The 27,514-nt window shown below is 43.9% G+C and overlaps 1 protein-coding gene across 3 annotated transcripts in view; it reads left to right on the top strand.

Moving 5' to 3' along the window:
• The first annotated feature begins 488 nt into the window (after window positions 1–488).
• LOC137384717 (mucin-2-like) overlaps window positions 489–27,514 on the top strand; it is a 212,090-nt gene continuing 185,064 nt past the window's right edge. For all 3 annotated transcript variants that reach the window (XM_068059034.1, XM_068059033.1, XM_068059032.1), the window contains exons 1-6: window positions 489–613; window positions 6,223–6,291; window positions 8,040–8,268; window positions 17,689–17,806; window positions 19,054–19,132; window positions 19,307–19,398. In XM_068059034.1, coding sequence (XP_067915135.1) covers window positions 565–613; window positions 6,223–6,291; window positions 8,040–8,268; window positions 17,689–17,806; window positions 19,054–19,132; window positions 19,307–19,398 — 636 coding nt within the window. In that variant the 5' untranslated portion in view covers window positions 489–564. The remainder of the gene's footprint in view (window positions 614–6,222; window positions 6,292–8,039; window positions 8,269–17,688; window positions 17,807–19,053; window positions 19,133–19,306; window positions 19,399–27,514) is intronic.

The following is a 27,514-nucleotide window of genomic DNA, read 5'->3' as shown; positions in this document are numbered from 1 at the left end:
TGGCAAACTGGCACGTTGGCTGGCAGTGGGAAGTACCGGGCTTTCCTGACTCTGGTCCCGCTCCCATTGGGCCTTGAAAATTTGGTCATTAATGTCAGTATGATGTTCAATAAAATTTGGGCCTTGGCTGCAGGTTGGGTGAGGGGGGTGGGTGGTGGTGGTGGTTAATTCAGAAACGCCTTTGTGAGTAACTGCATGTAACACTGTGAACAGGACTGCTGATAGGAAATGGCTTTGTGCCAATGTGTGGTAAGCAAATTGGAATTGTGTAACTAGCAGATGCCATAATTTTAAGCAAAACTTCATAAAACATTTTATTACTCTTACTTTTCGTTAGACAAAAGTGCATAATTAAGAGGTTGAAATGTTGTTTCAGAATGCAAAGGGTTAAATTTACCATCAAAGTGAAAATGCTCAGCAAGCAACGGCATTTAACTTCCTTATTCTATTCAAATGAGAATGAGGAGCAGAGCTATATAAATGGATGTAAGAAATAGATTCTCCATTAGTGAGAATAATTCACTGGGTTGACCCTAGTGTCTTAACAAGTCACAAACTAATACAATGGGAACACTTGTATTAGTTGTCCTCTGGGCTCTGTCCATGTGCAAAGGTAAGTCAAGTTCACACACTATAAAGTATTTATAATTTTACAGTGGTATAGCTTATATGTGTTTTTAGATTTATGTAAACAGTTATTGTGTGATATGAAATATTATAGTATTATCATAAAGACTTTGCAAGTTCTCCCTGTGTCTGCGTGGGTTTTCTCCGGGTGCTCCGGTTTCCTCCCACAGCCAAAAGACTTGCAGGTTGGTAGGTAAATTGGCCATTATAAATTGCCCCCAGTATAGATAGCTGGTAGGGAAATATAGGGACAGGTGGGGATGTGGTAGGAATATGGGATTAGTGTAGGATTAGTATAAATGGGTGGTTGATGGTCGGCACAGACTCGGTGGGCCGAAGGGCCTGTTTCAGTGCTGTATCTCTAAACTAAACTAAACTTTATTCTTTAATTAATTTCACAATTGGTTTGAATGAAAAAGTTGGGGGCAATGGAAGCAGGGAAAATGGAAATTTCAGGGGGTGCTCCTCATTCCACCAGCCTCACCTCCATTTGTGGTTTCAGACTGCAAGGGGTGGACACAAAAACTAACTGTCCCAGTCCTCATAGGCAATATAGGCTTAAGTTCCAATGGACAGCATCATTGTGTCCTATCCCAGTTTCTCCCACTGAATTTTTCCCCACATCCCAAATCCTCTGGAAAGTTTATGGATTTTCTGGGTCCATGTTGGCAGTTGGGTCTCAGCATTCCTGGAGGCAGGAGCAACCTAATTTACTTAAAGTGCTGGTATTAAAGTCAGGGCTTTAGAATTTTTGGTTTTCATCAAAGTGAGTCCTTGTATTGGACTCCTGCACAATGGACTTTGGGAATTCTGTGATGTTTAAGGTGAACAATTCTTTAACCCAGTGGCCTTCATTGTGCACATAAAGGGTAATGAAAGCAAAAGCAATACAATCAGTAGAAAAAAAATGACATTCTTCTTACTGTTTGATAGAATGAGAGGAATCATTGGTTGCAGCACTTACATATGTTTCCTCCACCAAGGTGAATTATGCAAAATCAATGATATTTTAAGAACACATAAATTGTATTTAATATCTCTCCAGGATAAGCATTCCTTCAGTATAACATACTTTTCTCCTAAAATAAATTTGAGTGAGAAGTTAAAATCAGCGGAATTAAACTCATACCTTGGTAGAGCATAACCATTGGCCACAGACATTTAAAGCACAGATGGAGGCCATTCAATATACAGGGCTGAATTTTACAGGTCCTCGGGCATCGGGGGTCATGGCGGGAAGGCTTGGAAAATTCTTCCGGGAGACGCCCGCCACGACGCTGGGAAGGCTCTGTCGCATTTTACTGGTGGCGCGAGGCCTTGGTGCGGTCCCACGCCACATGGCGGGGAGCCTTCATTTGCATATTATAATGAATACAAATAAATGTTAAATATCTTACCTGGATCGGGCGGCTGTCCCACGGCGATATTCCGGCTGGTGGCTGGAAGTCCCGTGCCTTCAGAACCCCATTTGGGGAACCGAGGCGAGACACTGGTGGGGAGGGGTGAGAAGTGTAATTCTCAGGGTGGGGAGAGTGGGGAGAACTATTGCCTTGGTTGTGGGGATGGTGGGAAGGGGTTGAGGGTCAAAGGTGCTGAAGTCAGGAGGGAAAGTTCAGAATATCAAAAGCCGTTTTTTGGGGGGATAAGTCAAATTATTAAATGAAGACTCAGTGGGGTGGGGGGGAATGGGTGGGAGGGGGAATCGTAATAAAATTAAAAGTATTCTGCAGTTTTCTTTGAAACGGGACCTTTAAAAATTTTAATGAGACTGAAGGGCCAGAAGCCCTTTAAAAATGACACCGGACGCCATGGCCGGGGTTGGAGTGGCTGCCCCCTCTATGTCATTGGGTGTGGCCGTTCCGCCCCCTCCATTTAAATGAGCCCCCGTGCAAAATATTGCAGGGTCCCAGCAACGGCGTATCTGCGCCTGAAGATCGCCGAGATCAGAGGGCGCTGCTGCGATTTGTGACGTGCACATAAATTTCAGCCCATTATGTCTCCACTGACTCATTGCTAGAGGAATCCGCAGCTAATCCTACGGTCTGGTGTTCTCCCAATACTCTTGTATAGAGCATGGCTACCCGACCCGAACCCGACGGGACACGACGACATGTGTCGGGTTCAGGTCGGGTTGGGTCGCTCTTCCGGGTCTGGCATTCGGAGTCGGGTCGGGCCGGGTTGGACACACTCCAACACTCTAACAGCCTTGCGTTACAATTGTGTTAGTGAAACACTGGAAACCGCAGATCTTTTGAAGTGTGCTTCCTACTCTGCTTGGTATTTCAGCTTACTGTGTACTAATCAATAAACGGTTCTTGCGTATTTTGTAGCAGAACTCAGCCCCAGGCTCATAATTATCTGGCTAACTCTTTCTTGCCCTTTCCTGATTCTAGGGGTGTTGAAGGTCTTTGCCGTATTAATCTTAATGAAATATTTACAATGTAATCAGTTGCTGCACTGTAATGTAATAAGATGTTTTTAATGAATTCTATTTTGCATTGACACAAATTTAACCTTTTTGTGTTTTGGTTTATCTCTTGGTTTTCCTTCGCGCTTTGTATTCTTGGTGACAAAAGCAGTTCAACAGCTTCAATCTGCATTAATAGGAACTTGGCCTTTTTCTTTAATTGCACCGTTTTCAAATGAATTGACTGCATCCCATTAGGGACTGGTAAGACTTCTCATGCCTGCCTCAAAACATATTGTATTGAATAAAGAATGTAAAGCAAAGGAGGCTTGTAAGGTAAATTAAGAGATTTAAAGGGGAAAGTGTGGCGAATCGAAGAGACTTAGCAGTTGGCAGGAAAAAAGACAAAAGCGCAAGGGGAGAGCCAACTGTGTAACAGCCCCGACAAACAAATTTTTCTGCAGCACCTGTGGAAGAGCCTGTCACTCTAGAATTGGCCTTTATAGCCACTCCAGGCGCTGCTCCACACACCACTGACCACCTCCAGGTGCTTACCCATTGTCTCTCGAGATAAGGAGGCCAAAGAAGAAGAAAGGGGAAAGACAATGAATTATGCTCTGAATTTGGAATATATTTAATTAATTGTCAGACCTGATAAATCGCTGTTTTTAGTTTAATGTGACCGCAGTGTTTATGGATAATTAACAAAATTAAGAGGCATTTTTTATATACAAAGTTGCACATTAGTACTTAATAGTTGATATATAATTTTGAATTTATTTTAGTTTCTTAATTCACATGACACCGCTAAATACAAAGCAGTCTTAAATCAGTTAATATTTTTGTTTGTAAAATCTGACCTAACGGATTAAAATATTACATCAAGGAGAGACATTTCAAAGATTACTGGACTAGTAATCCAGAGGCCTGGACTCATGATCCAGTGACAGCCAGGACGTCAAGGTGGGAAACACTCCGCACTAGTCTGCAGTGAGCAATTCCATTGAAGCTAGAGCACAACCACTTTAATATAGGAATGTATATTTTGTAATAATTAATCACTCAGAACCTTTATGGTCTCTACATCTCAGTTGCTCACTGGATAAACTTGCAGCAACTTACAGCAACCTGTAAAGCAGGAGTCTAGGTAATATATAATGATATTTTCTGAGCCTTCAGGCAATGCTGTGTTTATTTTAAGCAATACAGATACTGGTACAGTGTGGGACAACCTGTCTAGACACAACTCCATGGGTTTCTGTTTAACTAGTGACCAATCACTAACTTCTATGGTAACAATCTTCGGCTCATCACCTCTGGTACGTGGCTCCAATCTGAATGTACTTTTTAAACAACCTTTCAAGTCCAGTTACAGTTTTGTTGCTTATCTGCACAGGCTTAAAATGTGAAAAATGGAAGCTAGGTTAACTGAACATTCCGGCGGTCGGGTCGAGAATGGGAAAAAATGAAAGGACTGGGGCCGGGTCGGGCTCGGGTCGGGTTTCATTTACAGACCCGAGCCCGCCTTTACCCTTGTAACTTCCTCTTTTTCAAATATTTATCTAGTTTTTCTTTAAAAGTATTGAATGGTCTCTCCCTCAACTGCTCCCTGTGGTTAAACATTCCAGAATCCAAGTACGCTGAAATTTTTTCCAATCTCTCTCCTCAATCCCTTATGTTATCATCCAGGTACAGTATCGAAATGGTTTGAAAAATTAAAGCTTGTCTGTTAACTCTTTATGATGAAAGCAGTCATAGAAAACAGATAATTTTTACAGAAGAAAGTGTCCAGAAGCATTATGATCAAGCTTTCTCATTGGTACCTCAGACTGAAGATAGCTCACCACTTGTTAGCAAACTGCCCAATTCTAATTTCACATGTAATTAATAGAAGAGCAAAGCTATTTTAGATTGTATCAATCAGTTTATTAGTTGAATATAAGAAAAAGAGTGGGTGGGGAGCATGCCCATGTGTTGGTGCTGCTATTGGAAGATAACGTTTTTTATCACAATCCAGTGTTTGCTTCTTTTGATAAAGTTACATGTCCAATTCAACAGCTCACTAGACACACTGAAAAAAATCCAGCAATGTCATTCTAGAAAAGCTGCTAAAGCTTCGCTGGAATGGAATTTTGACCGAACAAATTCAGGCTGTAATTCTAATCTTTTTTACACTGGTGTGTGGTGGAATGTAATCTTCGTCATTTACAGTAAAGCTTACCTGTCAAAATGATTGTCTTTCCTAATGCCTTGAGAGTGAAATTCTATGGTTTGGTAAAACACACGACTGTCAGGACCAACATCTTATTGTGTCTGATTGACAGCTTATTTCACTTTACTGCCGATCCCCTTGAAGCCGAACAACCTGAAGCACTTGCTCCCATTATCTCCATCCCCACCCACACCTTTGATTCTTGTGCTGATAACAGACCAAGTAAAGCTGTGCAGAGCTTGCGGTTGTAACTAAATATGAGATCTTTGCCTGAATACCCGTGTAGTAGGAATGTGGCTCAGTGTCAAATTCTGTTTGACAACGTTCCTGTGAAGAGCTTTGGGACATTTTATTACATTAAAGACATTATGTAACTACAAGTTGCTGTTATTGCAGATATCAGGAAGCGAAGAATACTTTGATACAAAGCTCTTAGAGCATCACAGGCACCCAATGTTTTTAGAGAAGATGAGGAAATTTATAGCAGAAGTGCCAAGGAAACTGCTATTCCTACGACACGGGTATTTAGGCAATGATCTCATACTGCAAGATCTGCATAGCTTTACTTGGTCTGTTATCAGTACAAGAATCAAAGGTGTGGGTGGGGATGAGCTCTGCAGGAAATTTGGACATAATGTCCCATTGGCAGGATCGGTGTGCAACTGGTATGAATTTAAATGTAATTTTTGTGTAAGTGGGCTGGAGGAAATTCCGGGCCCAGTTTCTTCTTTCATTCGAGACATTTCTACAAGATTAGGTGATCTTTGGGTGTGTAATATACCATTACTTTTCCTTTTTTCTAACACTTAACAGTTACTTGAAAATAGTAGGGTGGCTAAATGTTTATGTTGTTCCTCTGGGGTTTCTATGGCTCTTCTGATGAAGCTACAGTGGCAAATGGCGAAACCCAATGGAAAGTCTGCATGTTATTTGTATATCTAAGCCTGATTTAAATTTAATATCTTCTTCTAACCAGGTTTGGAAAGCATATCTGAGAAACATGTCCCCAGATCTTTGGAGGAAACCACATTAGGTAGCAGCAGTGGTAAGTATACATTTATTTTCTTATAGAGATGTATGAACATACATGTCGGGCGGCACAGTGGCACAGTGGTTAGCACCGCAGCCTCACAGCTCCAGCGACCCGGGTTCAATTCTGGGTACTGCCTGTGTGGAGTTTGCAAGTTCTCCCTGTGTCTGTGTGGGTTTCCTTCGGGTGCTCCGGTTTCCTCCCACAGCCAAAAGACTTGCAGGTTGATAGGTAAATTGGCCATTATAAATTGCCCCTAGTATAGGTAGGTGGTAGGGGAATATAGGGACAGGTGAGGATGTGGTAGGAATATGGGATTAGTGTAGGATTAGTATAAATGGGTGGTTGATGGTCGGCACAGACTCGGTGGGCCGAAAGGCCTGTTTCAGTGCTGTATCTCTAAATCAAAAAAAAATCAAACATTGAGAATTGTAATTTAAAAAAAAATGTCTATTAGAGAGATGCCTGTGTTGAGAAATAAAAAATGTTTTCCATTCTGGGCATCCATGTCAAATATCGAATACTTCCAGGTTTAATGTGGCATAGTCAGCTGCAGTCAAATTCCCACAACCTCAGAAAAATACTCCTAGTGCACAGTGAGACATTTAATTTTCCTTACGGGCCATATTTAGGAACATGAAAGTTACAAGACAGAAGGAGGTGGTTGGTCTATTGGCCTTTTTCATGGCTTTAACTACCTGTACTCGCACTTTTAGTGAGTTTGAATATAGGAACATTGGAAAACGAGTACGACGTTCAGCCCTCAAGCCAGTTCAGTCAGTCAATTAGATCGTGGCTGATCCGTACCTCAACTCAATTCACCTGCCTTTGATCCATATCACTTGCTACACTTACCTAATAAAAATTGGTTGATCTCAGTTTGAAAATTTCAATTAACTCAGCATCCACTGCCTTTCTGGGGAGAGAATTCCAGATTTTGAATAATCTTTGTGTGAAAAAGTGCTTCCTGATTTCATGCATGAATGGCCTAGCTCCATTTTTTAAGCGTGTGCCACCTTGTTCTGGATTCTTTCGCCAGAGGAAATGTTTTCTCTGTAATACTATCCTATTGAATCCCTTAATTGTTTAAATACCTCAATTAGATCATTGATTCTTATTTAAATCCTGGATTTCTCCATTCATCCACATCAGTTTGTGTATACTCCCAAAGTGTATCACCTCACTCTTATCTACATATATTTGCAACTGTTACCAGTTTGCCCATTTTGGTAAACTGTCCGGGAGAGAAATTCGTTTCGGGTGGTGGTGCAAAATAGCTGGTATCCAAATGGCTGCCTGTTACACACAGCCCCTGATATTCAGTTCCATTGCAGTCAATGGAATTAAACTTTAGGCACTGAGTATAACAAGAAGGCGATTTGATACTGCTTGTTTTGTGCCACTGCCCGAGACAAATTTCTCCCTGTCTATTCTTCCCAATGTCCCAATGTCTTTTATAGTCTACCCCACTGTTTAATAAATTTGGGCTGTTGAACTGAAGAGATTATGGGATGATTTGATGGAGGTGTCTTATACTGTCTGGTGTAACTGTTAACAAAGTCGTTTAAGAGCACTTCTAGTCTGCCAACTCATTCCTTCGGTGCAGTGAGGTACTGTGCTTTCTCAGGACTTGGATTACTCAACCAGGAAGTAACAGACAAGAACAATACCTGGATTTGTATGCAATGTGGTTAGGTTACTGTATGCAGAGTACAGCCTACTTCCTTCCATCACCATCTGATGGTATTTCAACTGTTTTTCAGGAATTTGCAGCACATGGGGAAATGGAGCATTCAGGACATTTGATGACCAGTTTTACCATTTTACATCAACCTGCAACTACGTTCTGAGTCGTCATTGCAAAAGTGGTGCCGAGGATTTTAACATCCAAATCCGCCGAGGGTCAAATGGTAATCTGGAACACATATACATGCAGATAGAAGGCGTCAAAATTCTGGTGGTGAATGAGACAATTTCAGTTCAAGATGTGATGTAAGTTTTGTCTGTGTCTGCTTTTTAATTACAGACTTTTGTTAGCTGTGTTTTTGGTTCTGGCTACCAACACGTCACTAAACATTTCAATCCAATTAACATTAGCATCTAGTATCAAATTTACTTTTTTAGGAAATGATAGAATCAAGGAATAACACAGCACAGTAGGAAGCCATTCAGCCCATCATGCCTGTGCTTGCTCTTTGTGGTAGATCTATCCAAATAATTCCTTTCCACTGCTCTTTCCCCAAAGACTTGTAAATAATTCCCTTCCAGTATTTATCCAATTCTCTCTTGAATGTTACAATTGAATCTGTTTTCACCTACCACGTCAAGCAATGTATTCCAGATCATAATAACTCACTGTGTAGGAAAATGTTTCCTCATGGTGCCTTCGTTCTTTTGATAATCACCTTAAATCTGTGCTCACTGGTTACTGACAATGCTGCGATGGAAACTGTTTCTGCTTAGTCACACTATCAAAACCATTCATAATATCCTCTTAAATCGCCTCTTAAACTTCCTTGTTCTAAGGACAAAAACCCCAGCTTCTTCCATCTTTCCACATAAATGAAAACCTTTATCCCTGGTACTATGCTAGTAACCCTCTTCTGCACCCTCTCCAAGACTTTAGAGTCACAGGCCAGAAATTTACAGCCCCCCCAAAGAACTGGCTGGTGGGAGTGGGGAGGGGGGTGTAAAATGGAGTGGGAGGCTCGTGGGGCCCCTCCCTCCCCCGACATGCTCCTGCCTCCGCTACCATTTTACACAGGGCAGCGGCGGTGCGAAACAGCCCAGCCACCCCAGGCCAATCAAGGCCCTTAAGTAGCCAATTAATGGCCACTTCATGGCCTCCACCTGCCACCACAGGGATTTTACCGCTGGCAGGCGGGTGGCCCAGGCCTGAGAAAAGCCGCCTGATAGAAGTACGCGGCCTTCTGACGGCCTGAGGAGGGCCCTCCTGATCGGGCATCCTGTCCCTGACGCAGGGCTGCCCCCGATGCCCCAACTACCCCCAATGCCCAACACCGCCCCCCCCCCCCCCCCCCATCCCCCCAGTCAACCCACCTTGCCTCGCTGGGGCCCGACTGATCACCCCTGGCGAGACCCGAAAAACTCACTTCTTTTCCGGGGCTGGCCTTCCTCTTCATCTTGAAGCTGGTTGTTTTACTAAGGTTTAGCATAACTTCCTTGCTTTTGTTCTCTGTTAATAAAGCCAAGGATCCCATATGCTTTTCAACAGCCTTCTCAACTTGTCCTGCTACCTTCAAAGATTTGTGTACAAGGACCCGAGGTCTCAATGTTCTAGCCCCCTGCCTTTTAAAATTGTGCCATTTAATTCATATTGCCTCTTTTCTGTGTTAAATTTCATCTGCCACGTGTGTGCTCATTTTACCAGTCTTACTATGTCCTCCTGAGGTTTGTTACTATCCTCTTCATTTTTTACTACATTTCTGAGTTTCAGATCATGTATAAATTTTGAATTATGCCTTGTATAAATACCTAGGTCCAGGTCATTAATGTATATCAAAATGAGCAGTCATCCTAATACCAATCCCTGGAGAACACGACAGTATACGTCCTTCCAGACTGAATAACAACTGTTCACCACTACTCTCTGCTAGCTGTCTTTTTGCCAATTTTAAATCCATGCTGCCACTGTACCTTTAAATCCCATGGGCTTTAATTTTGCTGACAAGTTTATTATATGGTATTTTCAAATGCATTTTGAAAGTCCATATGTATATTAACTGCATGACCCTCATCAACTCTCTCCATGGGTGGAATTTCCATTCTGGAGTTGGGACCCCAATGTTTTGGTTACTTCCAGACCCCCACTCCACACTGCACCAGCAACACATGTGTGTTGCCGGTTTGCAATGTAAAGCAGCTAATTGGCCAGAGTGTGTTCACCGCAAAATTAGTGGCGGCAGGCACGGGAAGGAGGTGGGATATAGGCAGTGGAGGGCCTAATTAAAAGGGCGGGTGGCAGCCATTGCTGAGATTGCCATTCATCCAAGGGATGGAGGAAGATGCAAAGCAAAGGGCAGTGAGAAAGGAGGCCCCCCGTGCTAGGGCAGCACACCCACCACCACCACCACCCCCACCCCTTCACCACCCCTGTTTTTCGGACGCCTCAATGGAGGTGCTGCTGGTGGCACTGACCGAGAGAAGAAACATCCTGTTCCCTGTTGGTGTCAACAGAAATCTGAAAAACTCACCAAGAGGGCATGGCTGGAGGTGACTCACGAGGTTAGCAGCAGAGGAGTGGTGAGGAAGAAATGGGTGCAACGTCAGAAGGCTTTCAATGACCTTCTCAGGTCTGCAAAGGTGATTCAAAGATAGACCCATATGGCATGCCTCTGGTCAGTATTCACCAGAGTGCAAAAGAGAGGGGCACCCTGAGGGCACATAGAGTTCTCCTGACCATGAGAGAGACGTGTGCCCGGCAGCCTTGATGCACCATAAGCAAAAGTCAGAACCCTGGTGTTGCTGGATAGGAGGCTGGAGTGCAGACTGCAGCAGCGTATGCAACTGAAAAGCTGCAAATGATGAGGGAGAGAGACATTGTCCTAAATGCATCTTTGTTCAACTTGTCAGCCAAATGGGAGAATGAGAGGGCAGGCCTGGAAGTTGGGTTACCATAAATTGCGCTGCTGACATACTTTGAGCTGGCCTTTGACCTGGCCAGAGTGTCAAACCACAGGGATGCAGGGGATGAAGAAACGGGGTCCACCATAGACAGGGTGAAAATATCTCAACATCTCCAGGTTCAGGGGTTGTGTGGCATTGCTTCATGTGCAACGACCTGTCAGTGTCTAAGCTGCCATTTCACTGTCCCAATCTCTCATCTCCATCCTCTATTAAGTATCCCACCGGGCCAGCTGCAGAGGGGCAGGAGACCACACGAAGACAACAAGTGCCCAAGGAGTCAGAGGAGGACGACACCTTGGAGCCTGCACTGTTACACCTTTCCTGTGCACCCTCCACAGTGCAGATACTCACACCTTGGTGGGTCCTTGTGTGTTATTAGAGAGGGTGGCACAGGATGAAGTGAACCACACAAGAGCTGGAGGATTTGGGGGAGGCAGAGTCAGCTGTGGCCAGTCCCCCCTGGAAGATGGACAGACGCAGCCCTGTTTATCAGAACAGAGATGCAGAGCCTGGGGACTCACAAAATAGTGGCTCTACCTTAGATGCGTACCCACATGTCTGAGTTACCTGAGGCTCTGCAGAGTCATGAGATGAGAATGGAGGAGTCCATTCATCTCATGGGCACCACAATGTCTCAGTGCTTTGAGCACATGAGCTCCTCCATTGAGAGAGTGGCCAACCTCATGGAGAGCTGTGTGTGGCAGCACTCAGAGTGGATGCAGGAACAGTGTACTGGCATGCATGGAATGCCTGCTGCAGTCTGTAGCATTGACCAGTCAGTGGTGTAAATGGTGGAACAAAGCATGTAATGGCTGCCAGCTGCACCCCAGCTGGTGGGTCCCTCCAGTGATCAAGAGTGCCATGAAAGGGCTGAGGAGGCAACAGATGGTAATCAGGGGCTACCCCCAATGGGGAACCATCATCACCATCCATCCCCATGTCCCCTCAGACAGGCGAAGCATCTGTGGAGTCATGCCATGTGACTGAGGCTGCCCTCGCAGTGTCACCAGTGCAGCAGCTTTTAGAGGTGCCCCCCCAGCACCTCCATTCTGAGGCCGACCAACTGTTCCAGTCAGGCACTAGGGAGCAGTCTGCCTCCACCTCATCCTCAGCCACTGGGGAACAACTCGTAGGAGTGGCAGTGAGCACAGGCCACCACGTAGGTGATGTCACTTGGGTGTTTCTGATGTAAATAATAGTGAAATGTTAAGCAATAAAGCACTGGGAATGTTGCACTAAGGCTGACTTGTGAGTTTCCATTTCATGTTGGCGAGACGCAGGAGAATGGGAAGTGAGGGTTGGCAGAGCGATGGAGGGTGCTGGTGAAAATTGTGTCAAGTGCAGACTCTGGAGCCTTCCTCACCCCTTCACCCTCATTACCCAGGCATCTACCTCTGCTCCAGCAGATGATGCAACTCATCACTGGTTGGGGTAACTTTGGAGAAGCTTGATCCCTTTTCCTCTAATGTCTTTCCTTCGTTGGCAATGGAATGTGGAGTCTTCCTGAACCCCTCCCCAAGTTCTGAGCCGTAAGACCCATTAGCAGAGGACTGGCTCCCTCCCCCAACCACCCTGCCCAGTAACTCCAATCCCACACGTGCAAAATGCCATTGTCAAGAGTGCAGAGATAAGAAAGATAATTCTTCTCACTGAGCACAACTGGTTGACTATGAATGAGGGCCTTCTCTGAACCTTCCTTCTTCAATGCTGCCTCTTGTTTCTTTCCTGCTGTTCCAGTTCACTCCCTGCTGTGTCACCGCCTCCTCCTCCGTGCCGTGGTTCTGATGGTGCGTCGAACTTGCACTTTAGAAAGAAAATCCAAAACCGGCCCTTTAACGAGATAACAACAGCTCATTAATAGGTTTCAGTGGCCAATTGCACAAAGCCAGTGGGTTGCTTCTTCATGCTCGCACTGCTACTTTTCAAACTCAGAACGTCAGTTTTGCAGCGGGAAACTGGCATGCCGACCTGAGGGGGGCGGGGGGCACGGTTAAGCAACCACTCACCTTCATCAATAAATAAAAATCCCGCCCTGTTACTTCAAAGAACTCAATCAAATTAGTAAAACACAATTTGCCTTTAACAAATCTATGCCGTCTTTCATTTATTGGCCCACATTTTTCCAAGTGCTAATTAATTTTGTCCGAGATTGTTGTACTTACAAGTATCTCCACCAGTGATTTTGGCCTGACTAGCCTGAAATTGCTGGGTATATCCCTCTTCCCTTTCTTTAATCAGGGGTGTAACATTTGCAATCCACCAGGCCTCTGGCAACCACGCTCACATCAAAGGAGATTGGAAGGTTGTGGTCAGAGCCTCCACAATTTCTATTCGACTTTTCTTGGCAATTTAGGATGCATCCTGTCAGGACCAAGTGACTTTTCTGCTTTGGGGACTGCCAACCTTTTAATGGCATCCTTTTTATCTTTTTTTTTATCCTATCCAATATCATTACTGCCTCCTCATTTACTGCTACGTTGGCAGCGTCTTCATCTTTATTGAAGACAGATGCAAAGTAATTATTTAGTACTTCAGCCATGCTCTCTGCCTCCAAAAGAAGATCCCCTTTGTTAAACCATAATCGTCCCCACGCTTCTCGTGACTGCCCTTTTACTATTTATGGTGTTTATAAAATAATTTTGGGTTCCCTTTTATGTTAGTCACTAGAGTCATAGAGTTATGCAGCACAGAAACAGGCCCTTCGGCCCATTGTGTCTGTGACAGCCATCAGGCACCTAAATATTCTAATCCCATTTTCCAACACTTGGCCCGTAGCCTTGTATGCTATGGCATTTCAAGTGCTCATCTAAATACTTCTTAAATGTTGTGAGGGTTCCTGCCTCTACCATCTCTTCAGGCAGTGCATTCCAGATTCCAATCACCCTCTGGGTGAAAACATTTTTCCTCCAATCCCCTCTAAACCTCCTGCACCTTACCTTAAATCTATGCCCCCTGGTTATTGACCTCTCTGCTAAGGGAAAAAAGTTTCTTCCTATCTAATCTATCAATGTCCCTCATAATTTTGTATACCTCAATCATGTTTCCCCTCAGCCTTCTCTTCTCTAAGGAATACAACCCCAGCCTTTTCAGACTCTCTTCATAGCTGAAATGCTCCAGCCCAGGAAACATCCTGATGAATCTCCTCTTCCCCTCTCCAGTGCAATCACATCCTTCCCATAGTGTGGTGACCAGAACTGTACACAGTACTCCAGCTGTGGCCTAACTAGCATTTTATACAGCTCCATCATAACCTCTCTGCTCTCATATTTTATGCCTCGGCTAATAAAGGCAAGTATCCCATATGCTTTCCTAACCACCTTATCTACCTGTGCTGCTGCCTTCAGTGATCTATGGACAAGTACACCAAGGTCCCTCTGATCCTCTGTACTTCCTAGGGTCCTACCATCCATTGTATATTCCCTTGCCTTGTTAGTCCTCCCAAAATGCATCACCTCACACTTCTCAGGATAAAATTCCATTTATCACTGCTCTGCCCATCTTACTAGCCCATCTATATCGTCCTGCATTCCAAGGCCTTCCTCCTCACTATTTACGACACCACCAATTTTCGTGTCATCTGCGAATTTACTGATCACACCTCCTATATTCATGTCTAAATCATTAATGTACACGACAAACAGGAAGGATCCCAGCACCAATCCCTGTGGTACACCACTGGTCACAGGCTTCCACTCGCAAAAACAACCCTCGACCATCACCCTCTGCCCTCTGCCACTAAGCCAATTTTGGATCCAATTTGCCAAATTACCCTAGATCCCATGAGCTCTTACCTTCTTAACCAATCTCCCATGCGGGACCTTATCAAAAGCTTTACTGAAGTCCATGTAGACTACATCAACGCCTTGACCCTCATCTACACATTTCGTCACCGCCTCAAAAAATTCAGTCAAGTTGGTTAGACACGATCTCCCCCTGACAAAGCCATGCTGACTATCCCTGATTAATCCCTGCCTCTCCAAGTGGAGATTAATCCTGTCCCTCAGAACTTTTTCCAATATTTTCCCTGCCAGTGATGTTAGACTCATCGGCCTGTAATTACCTGGTTTATCCCTGCTACCCTTCTTAAATAATGGTACCACATTCGCTGCCCTCTAGTCCTCTGGTACCTCTCCTGTGGTCAGAGAGGATTTGAAAATTTGTGTCAGAGGCCCTGCAATCTCCTCCCTTGCCTCACATAACAACCTGGGATACATCGCATCTGGGCCTGGGGATTTATCCACTTTTAAGCCTGCTAAAACAGCTAATATTTCCTCCCTTTCAATGCTAATATGTTCAAGTATATCACAGTCCCCCTCCCTGATCTCTACACCTACATTGTCCTTCTCCATAGTGAACACAGATGAAAAGTAATCATTTAAAATCTCACCTATGTGCTCTGGCTCCACACACAGATTGCCACTTTGGTCCCTAATGGGCCCTACTCTTTCCCTGGTTATCCTCTTGCCCTTAATATACTTATAAAACACCTTGGGATTATCCTTTGTCTTGCCAGCCAGTGTTTTTTCATGTCCTCTCTTCGCTCTCCTAATTACTTTTTTAAGTATTCCCCTACACTTTCTATACTCCTCTAGTGCATCCACTGTTTTCAGCACTCTGAATCTTCCATAAGCCTTCTTTTTTTTACTGATCCAATCCTCTATATCCCTTGACATCCAAGGTTCCCTGGACTTGTTAGTCCTACCCTTCACCTTAATGTGTACATGTTGGCTCTGAACTCTCACTATTTCCTCTTTGAATGGCTCCCACTGATCTGATGTTGACTTTCCCACAAGTAGTTGCTCCCAGTCCACTTTGGCCAGATCCTGTTTTATCAACTTAAAATCTCAAAACTACTCTATTCTCATATTCTCTTTGCCCCTGTTATTCCCTTTTTTAGATCTCCACTGTCCTGTCTATATTCAGCTTGGTTTAATTTTTATTAAAAATTATTTTGAAATCAAAGTGTATAATTTCAAACTTTATTCTTATTGACGGTACTAATGGATGAGATACAAACATACACCTGAGGCTTAAATTCCTATCTAATTGGACACTGCCAAGATATTATTACACCATAATGTATAACCATTTCAGTAAAGGATTGTCTTTCTGAGCTATACCAAGTATTATTATAATGAGTAATATGTGATGTAGATTGTTTCTGACCACCAGTGGAAGCAATATTGGTTGTATAACCATTAGACAGCACCTTCCAAACACGCACCCTCTACCAACTAGAAGGACAAGGGCAGCAAATGCATGGGAACACCACCACTTGCAAGTTCCCCTCCAAGTCATATACCATCCTGACTTGGGACTATATCGCCATTGTTTCACAGTCACTGGGTCAAAATCCTGGAACTCCCTTCCTAACAGCACTGTTGGGTATACCTACCTCACATGGACTGCAGCGGTTCAAGAGGCAGCTCATCACTACCTTCTCAAGGGCAATTAGGGATGGGCAATAATTGCTGGCCTAGCCAGTAATGCTCACATTAAAGGCCTGCTCGGGTATAAAAGTGAAACCTGGCCTGGGCCTGACCCGACTACAGCCAACCCGAACCCGACCCAGTCCAGTGTCCTGTAATTTTTTTGCGCCCGACCCAACCCGAATGTTGCAATAGATTTAATGATATCAAACATGTTATTATGCCCTACCTTGTCCAAATGGTGGTACCAGTGATCCTGTTCAGCCATTCCAGCAGCAGGCTATCCCTGCAGATGGAGTTGTGGGGTATCATAGGTGAGCCTGATCCTGTGAGTTCCCGGAAGCAGCACTGTCCAGCCCGACCCGACTCAAGCCCGACGGCTGGACTTGGAACATAGACCAGACCCGACCCGAACCGAACCCGACACAGGTAGTCCGATCTAGTTAGGTTCGGGTCGGGTAGCCAGGCTTTAGCCCACATCCCATGAATGAATAATAATAAAAAAGAGCAGTATGATCTGTAATATATCAGTTTTAGTCGACTGGCATTTTTGTGATTTTCTTCATGATATTTGTATGCCACTTTTGATTTACATTAAGCTGTGAGGAATAATTTTTTTTGCAAATTGCATTAACTTTAGACTACCTCTCTATTACCATTTTAAATTGCTTTTATCTGCATGGGAGCACCATCCATATATGACAGAAATCAGATGGTAAACTATGTGATGAATGCCATCATGCCATGACGTGAATGTTTACCAAACTTTATGTGCTGAGTTCCTGAATGAAACTGTGTGAAAATGCTAAGCAGCAACCATGCATTTATCCAAGGAGGATGGTGATGGGGCTGAAATCAAAACAATGAGCCTATCCTATGCATCTAGATACTACTTTCAAGGAGGCATTCGACCACTGCCTTGAGTGATGAAAGTGTACGGTGTAGGGACAACCAAGAATGGGAAGGGGAAATCATACCTCATGAAAGGGAAAGCTTCACCCTGAAAAGAAAAAAAATATGAAATGACAGAAGCACTGTTTCCTCCATAAATATTAAATTCGAATGAGGACTTTTTTCATGCACAGGATTCATGAGGGTTGGATGCATGAGCATGTGTGATAAAGTTTTTATTAATCATGTGAAGGGCTTATAGTGCTTTGTGGGGATATGTGACATCATCCTGCTCCAAATTCCAAATATACAAACTGATTTCAAGAAGTCTTTACTTGTCCAAAGTTGAATTTTGAGATGCGCATCACTTTTATGAGATGACATTTTAATTGTTTCTCATTTTAGCTTAGAATAAGTTTCATTCAACATTACCTTTATTTTACAGAATAAATCTACCACATCATGACAAGGTAATTGGCATCTATAAATATGGAATTGACACACGACTTTCAAATAGGAAGCATACTATATCTGTGAACTGGAACAGTGGAGATGCATTATCGGTAAGCTAGTTTTATTCAATAGTTTCAGATTCATTTTTAACGTTGTTTTACGTTTATTTAACCAGCAGAGTAAACAGATGACAAATAGCACGTTGCAATTCTGATTTTCTTCAATGGAGAGCAATGTGTGTTCTTTTGGTAAGCAATATAAATCTGTAGGTACATTAACAAATGTCTGTTTCTTAGGGATTGGTCTGCTATTGGTCAACAATTTTTACATGTGATAACAGATATGTTGAATGAATATCTAGAAGTCAGGTAGAGGCAAAATCTCTAGCATTATCCAAGAATAGTTTAGGGCCTCCTATGGGGAGACGGTAGGTTTCCATGGAAGGAAGAGCTAGATAGATTGAATGGTCTCCCTCATTTATATTCATCCTTGTGATGAATACAACTGTGAGTTGATAAAAGATTTGGATAATGCCCTAAATACAAAATCAAAGGTTCAACTGTATGCAACTCTCATCCAAACTCCATTACCTGGTCATAGCCTGGTAATGTGGTGGATTTTGGTTTTGCTGCTTTCTAATGGGAGTGCATCTTTTAGTATTTAGCCAAACTGAACATCTGGGACAGGCAGAAGCAACATGTGTCAAAACCGCCACAATTACAAATGGGAAGACGATACCTTTGTGTTTCTGTAAAAATGTTCTTTAGCTTGAGCTATTTCCCAGACCTGGAGAATAGCAAACTGTTCCATTGTGTGTATTGAGGATCAACATCCAGTACTGTGTGGAGTTTGCAAGTTCTCCCTGTGTCTTCTTGGGTTTCCTCCGGGTGCTCCGGTTTCCTCCCACCGCCAAAGACTTGCAGGTGGTAGGTAAATTGGCTGTTATAAATTGCCCCTTGTGTAGTTAGGTGGTAGGGCATATGGGATTACTGTGGGGTTAGTATAGATGGGTGGTTGTTGGTCGGCACAGACTCGGTGGGCCGAAGGGCCTGTTTCAGTGCTGTATCTCTAAAATAAATAAAAATAAAAATAAATACTCCTAGATTCAAAAAGGCATAGGCCAGATGGAGTCTAAAGTTCCCCCTGCCTCATCTGAATTTCAGAAATATGTCAGGATGACTTGTTTTCTATTCGCCATATCAGTCATCCTATGACTGGGATTGTCAGTTTAGGAGAAGCAAGTACGGCAGAAATAGAAATCAATTGTTTCTTGTATCTTCTTTGGATGATTTGGAACTGTCAAGCGATGCTGTTTCAAACACATGTCTAAAACTTTGCATTTACTTTTTATTTATAGGTATCTCTTGATGATAAATATCAAGGACATTTGTGTGGTCTTTGTGGGAAATTTGAAAAAAACAGCAGCAGCACTTATGGTAAAAACAATAAAAGAAAAATGGCTATTTTCTTTACAGACTGAGTTAGGTTTCTAATGATATAATTGCCTCTATTATTATTTGAGAGCCTCAAGATAATTGTTAACATGTGCACGATTATTCTGGTTGATATAATTTAATGAGCTCAATTATCATGACTCCTTTTTTTTACAGATTCAACTTTCATAAATTCAAACAAGCTGGATGTTTTGGGGCACACATGCTCTAGCAACCCCCATTCAGAATCATCCTGTGAAGCAAGCACTGTAAGTTTATAACCAGAAATATATTGAGAAATAAATATATTTAGAAGTAACAACAGAAAAACAACAGAGAAACTTTAATCTGATAGTCATGTCTGTAGCCATAGAAAATATACTGTCGCTAAAATTATCAGACAAATGTTTCTCATTTTTCTCTAGCCCACTCATACGACCAACTCTCAGTTGACTTAAGTAAGCTAGTTTGGAAAATGAACATTTTCTCAAGCCAAACCCAGCGATACACACTGAGCAGATTCAACACCTATTCCCCCCTCTACAACTCTCCTTTTAACAAATTCAGAAAAGAATATTTACTAATATTTTTCCTTTTCATTCTGTTCCACTGCAGGTCTGTTAGATGCACAAAAGACTGGGTCTTCAGTTTTCTGAATTGGCCTTTGATTGCCATACAAGCTGAAGGAGTGCTAGTAGCAGTCATTTTAGTATTGCCCTCCCACAACCCTTATATAGTCTACCTTGTAGACTTCAGAGAACATCCTTAATGTTGCAGCATGCCATTGCCATTCGCTTACTCTTCTGTTTTCATATTCTTTCTGGTTCGATGTTTGGATTCCTGCATTTCTAACAGAATGGGTTCATCATCTATTCTTGTCTGCTGCATAATTTAAATGTCCAGCAAAATGACAGAGATAAATTTTGGTCTCCCTGTATTTCTACACGTTATGAGGACCTGCTAGTTCTAATAACTTGAAGTTTTCCACTTCTCCATTCAACAATTTTGGTATTGGACGTGACAGATTTGAGGTCTGATGTTGTGGTTGAGATGTATAAAACATAGAAACAAAGGGGGAAATTTTAACACAGCCACAGGCTGCAGGTGGGGCGGTGGGGGTAGTGGTGGTGGGTAGCGGTGGTGGTGGTAGGTGGCAGTGGTGGTGGCGGGTGGTGGTGCTAGTGGGTGGCAGTGGTGGTGGATGATGGTGGTGGTGGGTGGCAGGGGTGGTGATGGTGGCGGTGCTGGTAGGTGGCAGTGGCGGTGGGTGATGGTGGTGGCGGGTGGCGGTGGTGGTGGGTGGCTTGCGGTGATACCTGGAGTTAAGTGCAACGCATCTGTCAGTGGCTTTTTCACCCAAACAGTATTTGCATTTAACTTCCGGGTTTCCCAACTAATTAGTGGGAGCAGGTGTGATGACAACCCACATTAGTCAATTTCAATTAAACTCTTTAAAGTGACAGTACAAAGATGACAGTTGATGGATTGAGGCAGTGGGGGAAACAAAGAAGACAATTAACTTTACAGGTTCCCAACATGGCAAGGTTGCAGAAATGCCTCTCTAGACCCGATGCTGTGATCTGTAAGGGCCCGCAGGCTGATACTTTTCCCTGCCAATGGGAGGAAGAAGTCGCCAGAGAGCAAGAAAGCGTGGCTGGGGATTGCTGAGGTTAGCAGCAGGAGTGTGGCACCGTATTCCTAGATGCAGTGCCAGAAGCAGTTTAATGACCTAATCAGGCCAAGAAAGGTGAGAACAGTGGCAGATTCAGCTACATTGCAATCCGCATATCATCCCAAACCCCTCACTCTGCCCTCCCAAGTCTACTCCAGCACATCACTCCTCACACCAACTTACCTGACAGATGCACCCATCCCTTTCTGTTTAAACATTTCAATACATCCCCATCTGTTGTGCCTCTCCCTCATAGTCACTCTTAACAAATGTTGTTCATCCATCTATTCAACACCATCCCCCACCCCCGCCCCCTTTGCAGGAGAAGAGAGCATGGAATGTTAGGGAGAGGCAAAGAACTGGAGCCATCCCCATTTTGACAGCTGCAGAGGAGGAGGTGCTGGAGATAAGTGTGACACGCTGCTCCAGAGCAGCAGCAAAGAATGTGTGCGGTACTGGCCAGCTTTCCAGTCATATTGTGCATGCTTGTAGAGAGATTGGAGAAGTCCATCTCAAGCACGAGTAGCCTGATGTTGCAGGCCTTTGCGATGGTGTCATTGTCGTCGTCCATATAAAGGGTGGCCACCTGCATAGAGCACCAAACATGGCAGTCGAATGTGTGCACGCAGACCCTCGCTAATGGCTTGCACGCTCTGAATGCCACCTTAAACCCTAGCCTTGGCTGGTCAGTGCCTCACTGATGTGTAGCAAAGTGGTCTCCAGCTCATTGCTAGCAGGGAGTGGGCCATGAGATGGAAGATGGAAAAAGCAGGTGTGGAATTGGGGAGCCTGCTCAAAACATTTCTACTTCTCACCCATTCTCTCCTGCCCTGCAGTTGGTACACCATAGGCTGCCTCATGTCCCGATGGCCAAGTTTGCCCCTGCACTGGTGTAGGTGAAGCAGTCTTTGGTGGGCCCTCACCAGCTCTACATCTCCTAAAAGTCCAATTCTCACTTGCTGTGCTGTGTTATATAGGGTGCAGCACTCCACAATCATTCTGGAGCCCCTGACTGATGTGTACTGAATGACACCTCCAGATCTGTCTGAAGCACATCTTCAGTGTGCCAATTGTTGTTCAATGATACATCTCATTGTTATACGGCTTTGATTGTAGCTCTCTTGGGCCTCATTGCTTGGGCTCCTTATGGGTGTCATCCGCCACATTTGGAATGGGTAAACCTTGAATCTAAGTAACCAGCAGTTGTTGCTGTTCCGAGGTGTGAGGTGATCATTGAGGGTGGACTGGCACTAAATGAATGCATCATGGAATTGCGCACACATGCATAATCATCTTTCTGTGGTTGTAAACCATCTGACCAGATGGTGTGGAAGCCCTTCCTTTTTACAATCATTCCTGCTTAATCTGATGGGGGCAGTGGGGATATGTGCCTTGATTGCTATTTGTGTACAGTGGATGATGTCAGGCATCTGAGGGACTAGAAGCACAAACTCGAGTGACTGCTCACTCTGACAGGCATAATTGGTGGCAAAGTGTACACAATTGTCTGCTGCCCCCAGCAGACATGGCATGGTCATCGGTGTGATGTATTTGTGGGTAGCCGACTGCAAAGTCCTGCAAATGTCTTTTGCAGATCCATGTAAGGAAATGGAGGCAAAGAAGTTGAGGGCAGTGGTCATTTTGACAGCCACTGGTAAAATGTGGCCATAAGGTCCACTTGGCAGCAGGTCTTCTTCCAGCAGGCTGCGAATGTCTCCCACCACCTGATGTGAGCCACTGAGCTGCCTGAGGCACTGGTGTTCAGACATGTCCAGGAAGCTGATCCTCTGCCTGTACACTCAATTTTGTGGATATCACCTTCTTAGGGCAGCACCTCCCTTCTAATCCCCTCTCTCCTTCATAATGGCATGTATGTAAGGAGATGGCTGATGCTGCTGGTGATTGTCCCACTGCTGATCCCCCTGCTGTTGTTGCTGCTGCTGCTGGTCATGTTGGTCTTCATTTGAGGTCCAGGTTAAAACAGCATGAGGGGCAAATGGTAAGTGGAGATCAGACTCACAAACCACCCAAATAGTGTAAGTGGCCTCAAAGCAATTGAAATCAACTGTAAAATAGTTAAAGTAAAATTTCAGAACAAGTACAGCGAGCAAAAGCCTTTCACACAATTAGATGAAGGAGCAGGTATGAGGTCTCAGTACCTATGGGAATTTTTGCTTGTCTCTGTGCTCTCACCTTGCTTTCGCTGGTGAGTTCCAGGAAGCCTGGGAAACCCATACATCCAGAGTTAAAGGTGAAAATCTCTCTTTAAAAAGCTTTTAATCACCCATTAACTTATTTAAATTGTCAACCTGCCTCTCCTGAGGGGGTTTCTTGCACACAGCCGAACATGCTGCAGTTAAATGCAGAAGTCGATGGGTTGGAACCAGCTTCCCAATGCGCTGTCAATTGCAGCACTTTTAACCCCCACCTGCTCTCAAACCCATTTGCTAAAATTCCCCCCAAAATCCACAGTAAAACACGTCGAAACTCAATGCAGTGGAATTCTGTGTCTGCGTGGGTTTTCTCCGGGTGCTCCGGTTTCCTCCCACAAGCCAAAAGACTTGCAGATTGATAGGTAAATTGGCCATTATAAATTGTCACTAGTATAGGTAGGTGGTAGGGAAATATAGGGACAGGTGGGGATGTTTGGTGGGAATATGGGATTAGTGCAGGATTAGTATAAATGGGTGGTTGATGTTCGGCACAGACTCGGTGGGCCGAAGGGCCTGTTTCAGTGCTGTATCTCTAATCTAATCTAATCAAGTCTATAAGCACACATGAAATATTGAATAACATTTTAAATAGTCAATATCTCAAAAGGAAACATAGGGACCTTATCTTGAACCTACCTGTGATCATGAATTACTTGAAATTCAAGCTCCAAATTTTTTAGAAAAATTTAAAGAATATGTAAACCATTAAAAACGCTCTTTAGGCCCTAGCACCTACTTTCATACCTGAGAATTGAAATTCTTTTGGGTCATGATAACCCTGAACTGTCAGCAAAGTTTTCCAGCTGCCAAGTTCCCAAACTCTTAATGCTAGATGTTTTACGCAGGCAATTGTGTAAAGTTATGTCAGTTCTTCAGGCCTCAAATTATGATTGATGGGCTTATTTATTTTACATACAAACATACGAAATAGAAGCAGGAGTAGGCCACTTAGCCTCTGAGTCTGCTCTGCCATTCAACAAGTTAATGGCTGATCTGATTGTAACCTCAACGCCACATTCCTGCTTATCCCCAATTACCTTTCACCCCCTTGCTTATCAAGAATCTATCTACTTCTGCCTTAAAAATATTCCAAGACTCTGCTTCCACCACCTTTTGAGGAAGAGAGTTCCAAAGACTCATGACCCTCTGAAAGAAAACATTTCTCCTCATCTCTGTCTTAAATGAGCGACCCCTTATTTTTAAACAGTGACCCCCAGTTCCAGATTCTCCCACAAGAGGAAACATCCTTTCCACATCCACCCCGTCAAGACCCCTCAGGATCATTTATGTTTCAATCAAGTCACCTTTACTCTTCTAAACTTCAGCGGATACAAGCCTAGCCTGTCCAACCTTTCCTCATAAGAGATAACCTGCCCAATCCAGGTATTAGTCTAGTAAACCTTCTCTGAACTGCTTCCAACACATTTACATCCTTCCTTAAATAAGGAGACCAACACTGTACACAGCATTTCAGATGTGGTCTCACCAATGCCCTGTATAACTGAAGCATAACCTCCCTACTTTTGCATTCAATTCCCCTCGCAATAAACAATAACATTCTATTAGATTTCCTAATTACTTGCTGAACCTGTATACTAACCTTTTGTGATTATTCCTGCCAAAATGAACAATTTCACATTTTCCCACATTATACTCCATTTGCCAGATCTTTGCCCACTCACTTAAGCTATCTGTATCCCTTTGTAGTAAAGGCCAGCTACCCGACCTGCACCTGACGGGACCTGACGACATGTGTCAGGTTCGGTTCGCTCTTCCGGGTCCGGCTTTCGGACTCAGGTCGGGCGGGCCGGGTCCGGGTCGGGTCAGGCCGGGTGCGGGTCAGACACACACAGCAAGGAGTGTTAAAAGTGAAAAATACTACCTGAGCTGGGAGTCCGGGACGTCAAAGAGGAAAACTTTGCGTCTGCACAGTGAGCGAGTGAGCGTCTCTATGACGTCATCACGCTCATGCTGCAGCTTCCTGCAGATTTGGAGTCGCAAGGTAGGTAAAAGGAACATTCTGGTGGTCGAGTCGGGTCGGGCTTGGGTCCGATGTGGTTCTGTCGGGTTTGGGTCGAGTATTTTCTTCGTGACATGAGCAGGCCTTTACTTTGTAGCCTGATGCCCTCTTCACAACTTACTTTCCTACCTATCTTTGTGTCATCAGCAAATTTAACAACCATACATTTGGTCCCTTCATCCAAGTCATCTATATAAATTGTAAAAAGTTGATGCCTCAGCGCTGATCCCTGTGGCACATGTTACGACCAGGTGAGCAATGTGTCTAGGGGGTCTCTTGCTGTCTTCACCTGGTCTTATTGTAACAGGGTTTAATTTTAAACACACAGTGTTTTGAGCTCCTCTTTTTGTGAATCCGTGTTCACAGTTTCCAACTATCAGGCAAATAACTGAGCACAAACAGGCTTTCTTTGGTTTAAAGCAGAAAGATGAAATTTATTAAATAAACTTAATTCTAATACAGTTCACGCCTGCGGATATACAACGCATGCACACGTGATATAAACATGCAAGATAGGGACAGAAAAGAGTAGAAGAGATAAGTAGAACAGTTGGAGGCAATATCTTGTTACTGTTTCTCGAGCTCGCGGTAGTCCTTGATTGTAGTTATATTCTTGCGTTTCGTTGGGTCCCAGTAATCATCTTAAAACTTTGTTCACGTGGCAAACCTTTTTCTCTTTGAATTTCATGTGTCTTCAATGGTTTCACTTCCCTGAGAGATAGGCAGGCAGACAGGAGAGGCTGTAAGTCTTGCTTCAGTTCCTGGAGAGATGTTACTCCATGAGCAAATGGCTCTGTCTCTGCTCAAATCTGTTTGTTTGGGAGTTCAAATTCAAAAAGCTCCCAGGGTGCTCAGCAGCTTAGTCATGTGACTAGCGCCTTATATGGAACAGTCTTTTCAACAGCCTTTTCTGGGGGCTCTAATTTCGCTGCCACAGCCAGCTAACCATGTGGCTAAACTAGTCTGATCATTTCTGTGTATTGGAGAGCTGCTGCTGTGTCTCCTTTGTTTCAACATAGTCAGTTACCATGGAAATGTCTTTCCAGTCAGAGATTGCAATTTTTAAAGTTTTAATGTTCATTGGTGAAATAATGTGTGCCTCTGTCTGGGGGTTTGCCTGACACACACCACTCATTACATCTTGCCAACCAGAACCTTAATCCATAACAAGCCCAACGGTAATCCTAGGCACCAATTCCTCTCTGTATCTCTTTGGAATAGCTTGTTCCCTGATAACATCACCACACCTTTAGAATAATTCTTTTTCCAGGCAGTAGTGGCTCCTCCACAAGTTTAACTCCTTTATGATAATACTGAAGATTTGTACTCCATATCTAGCTGTGCCCTTAGTCAAGCTGTTCCAGTATGTCTACAACACTGGCATCTACCCAACAATGTGGAAAGTTGTTCAAGTATGTCCTGAACACAAAAAGCAGGGCAAAACCAATCTGGCCAATTAACACCCCAATAGCCTACTTTCAATCATCAGAAAAGCGATGGAAGGTGTTATTGACAGTGCTATCAAGCGGCACTTACTCAGCAATAACCTGCTCATCAGTGCTCAGTTTGGATTTCCCCAGAGCTGCTCGGCTGCAAACGTCATTACAGCCTTTGTCCTAATATGGAAAAATGGGCTGAATTCCAGAGGTAAGGTGAGATTGATTGTGCTTGATGTCAAGGCACCATTTGACCGAGTGTGGAATTGCGAACCCTAGCAAAATTGAAGTCATTGGGAATCAGGGGAAAATTCTCCACAGTTGGACTTATACCTAGCACAAAGAAAGATGGCTGTGCTTGTTGGAAGCCAATCATCTCCACCCCAAGGCATTGCTGCAGGAGTTCCTCAGGGTAGTGTCCTAGGCCCAACCATCTTCAGCAGCTTCAACAATAACCTTCCCTCCATCATAAGGTCGGAAGTGGGGATGTTCACTACACAGTGTTCAGTATAATTCGCAACTCCTCAGATACTGAAGCAGTATGTGCCTGCATGCAGCAAGACCTGCGCAACATTCAGGCTTGGGCTGATAAGTGGCAAGTAACATTCATGCCATACAAATGCCAGGCAATGACCATCTCTAACAAGAGAGAATCTAACCATCTCCCTTTGATATTCAATGGCATTACCATTGCTGAATCCCCCACCATCAACATCCTGGGGGTTACCATTGACCAGAAACTGAACTGGACCAGCCATATAAATACTGTGGCTACAAGAGCAGGTCAGAGGCTGCAAATTCTGCAGCGGGTAGATCACCGTATATCAGACTTCTCAAAGCCTGTCCACCATCTACAAGACGCAAGTCAGGAGTGTGATGGAATATTCTCCACTTGCCTGGATGGGTGCAGCTCCAACAACACTCAAGAAGCTTGTCACCATCCAGGGCAAAGCAGCCCACTTGATTTTCACCCCATCCACCACCTTCAACATTCACTCCCTCCACTGCCAACGCACAGTGGCAGCAGTGTGTACTATCTACAAG

This window comes from Heterodontus francisci, chromosome 27 (genome assembly GCF_036365525.1).
Source record: "Heterodontus francisci isolate sHetFra1 chromosome 27, sHetFra1.hap1, whole genome shotgun sequence".
Taxonomy (NCBI): domain Eukaryota; kingdom Metazoa; phylum Chordata; class Chondrichthyes; order Heterodontiformes; family Heterodontidae; genus Heterodontus; species Heterodontus francisci.
This window is presented reverse-complemented; position numbering and strand designations above follow the sequence as displayed.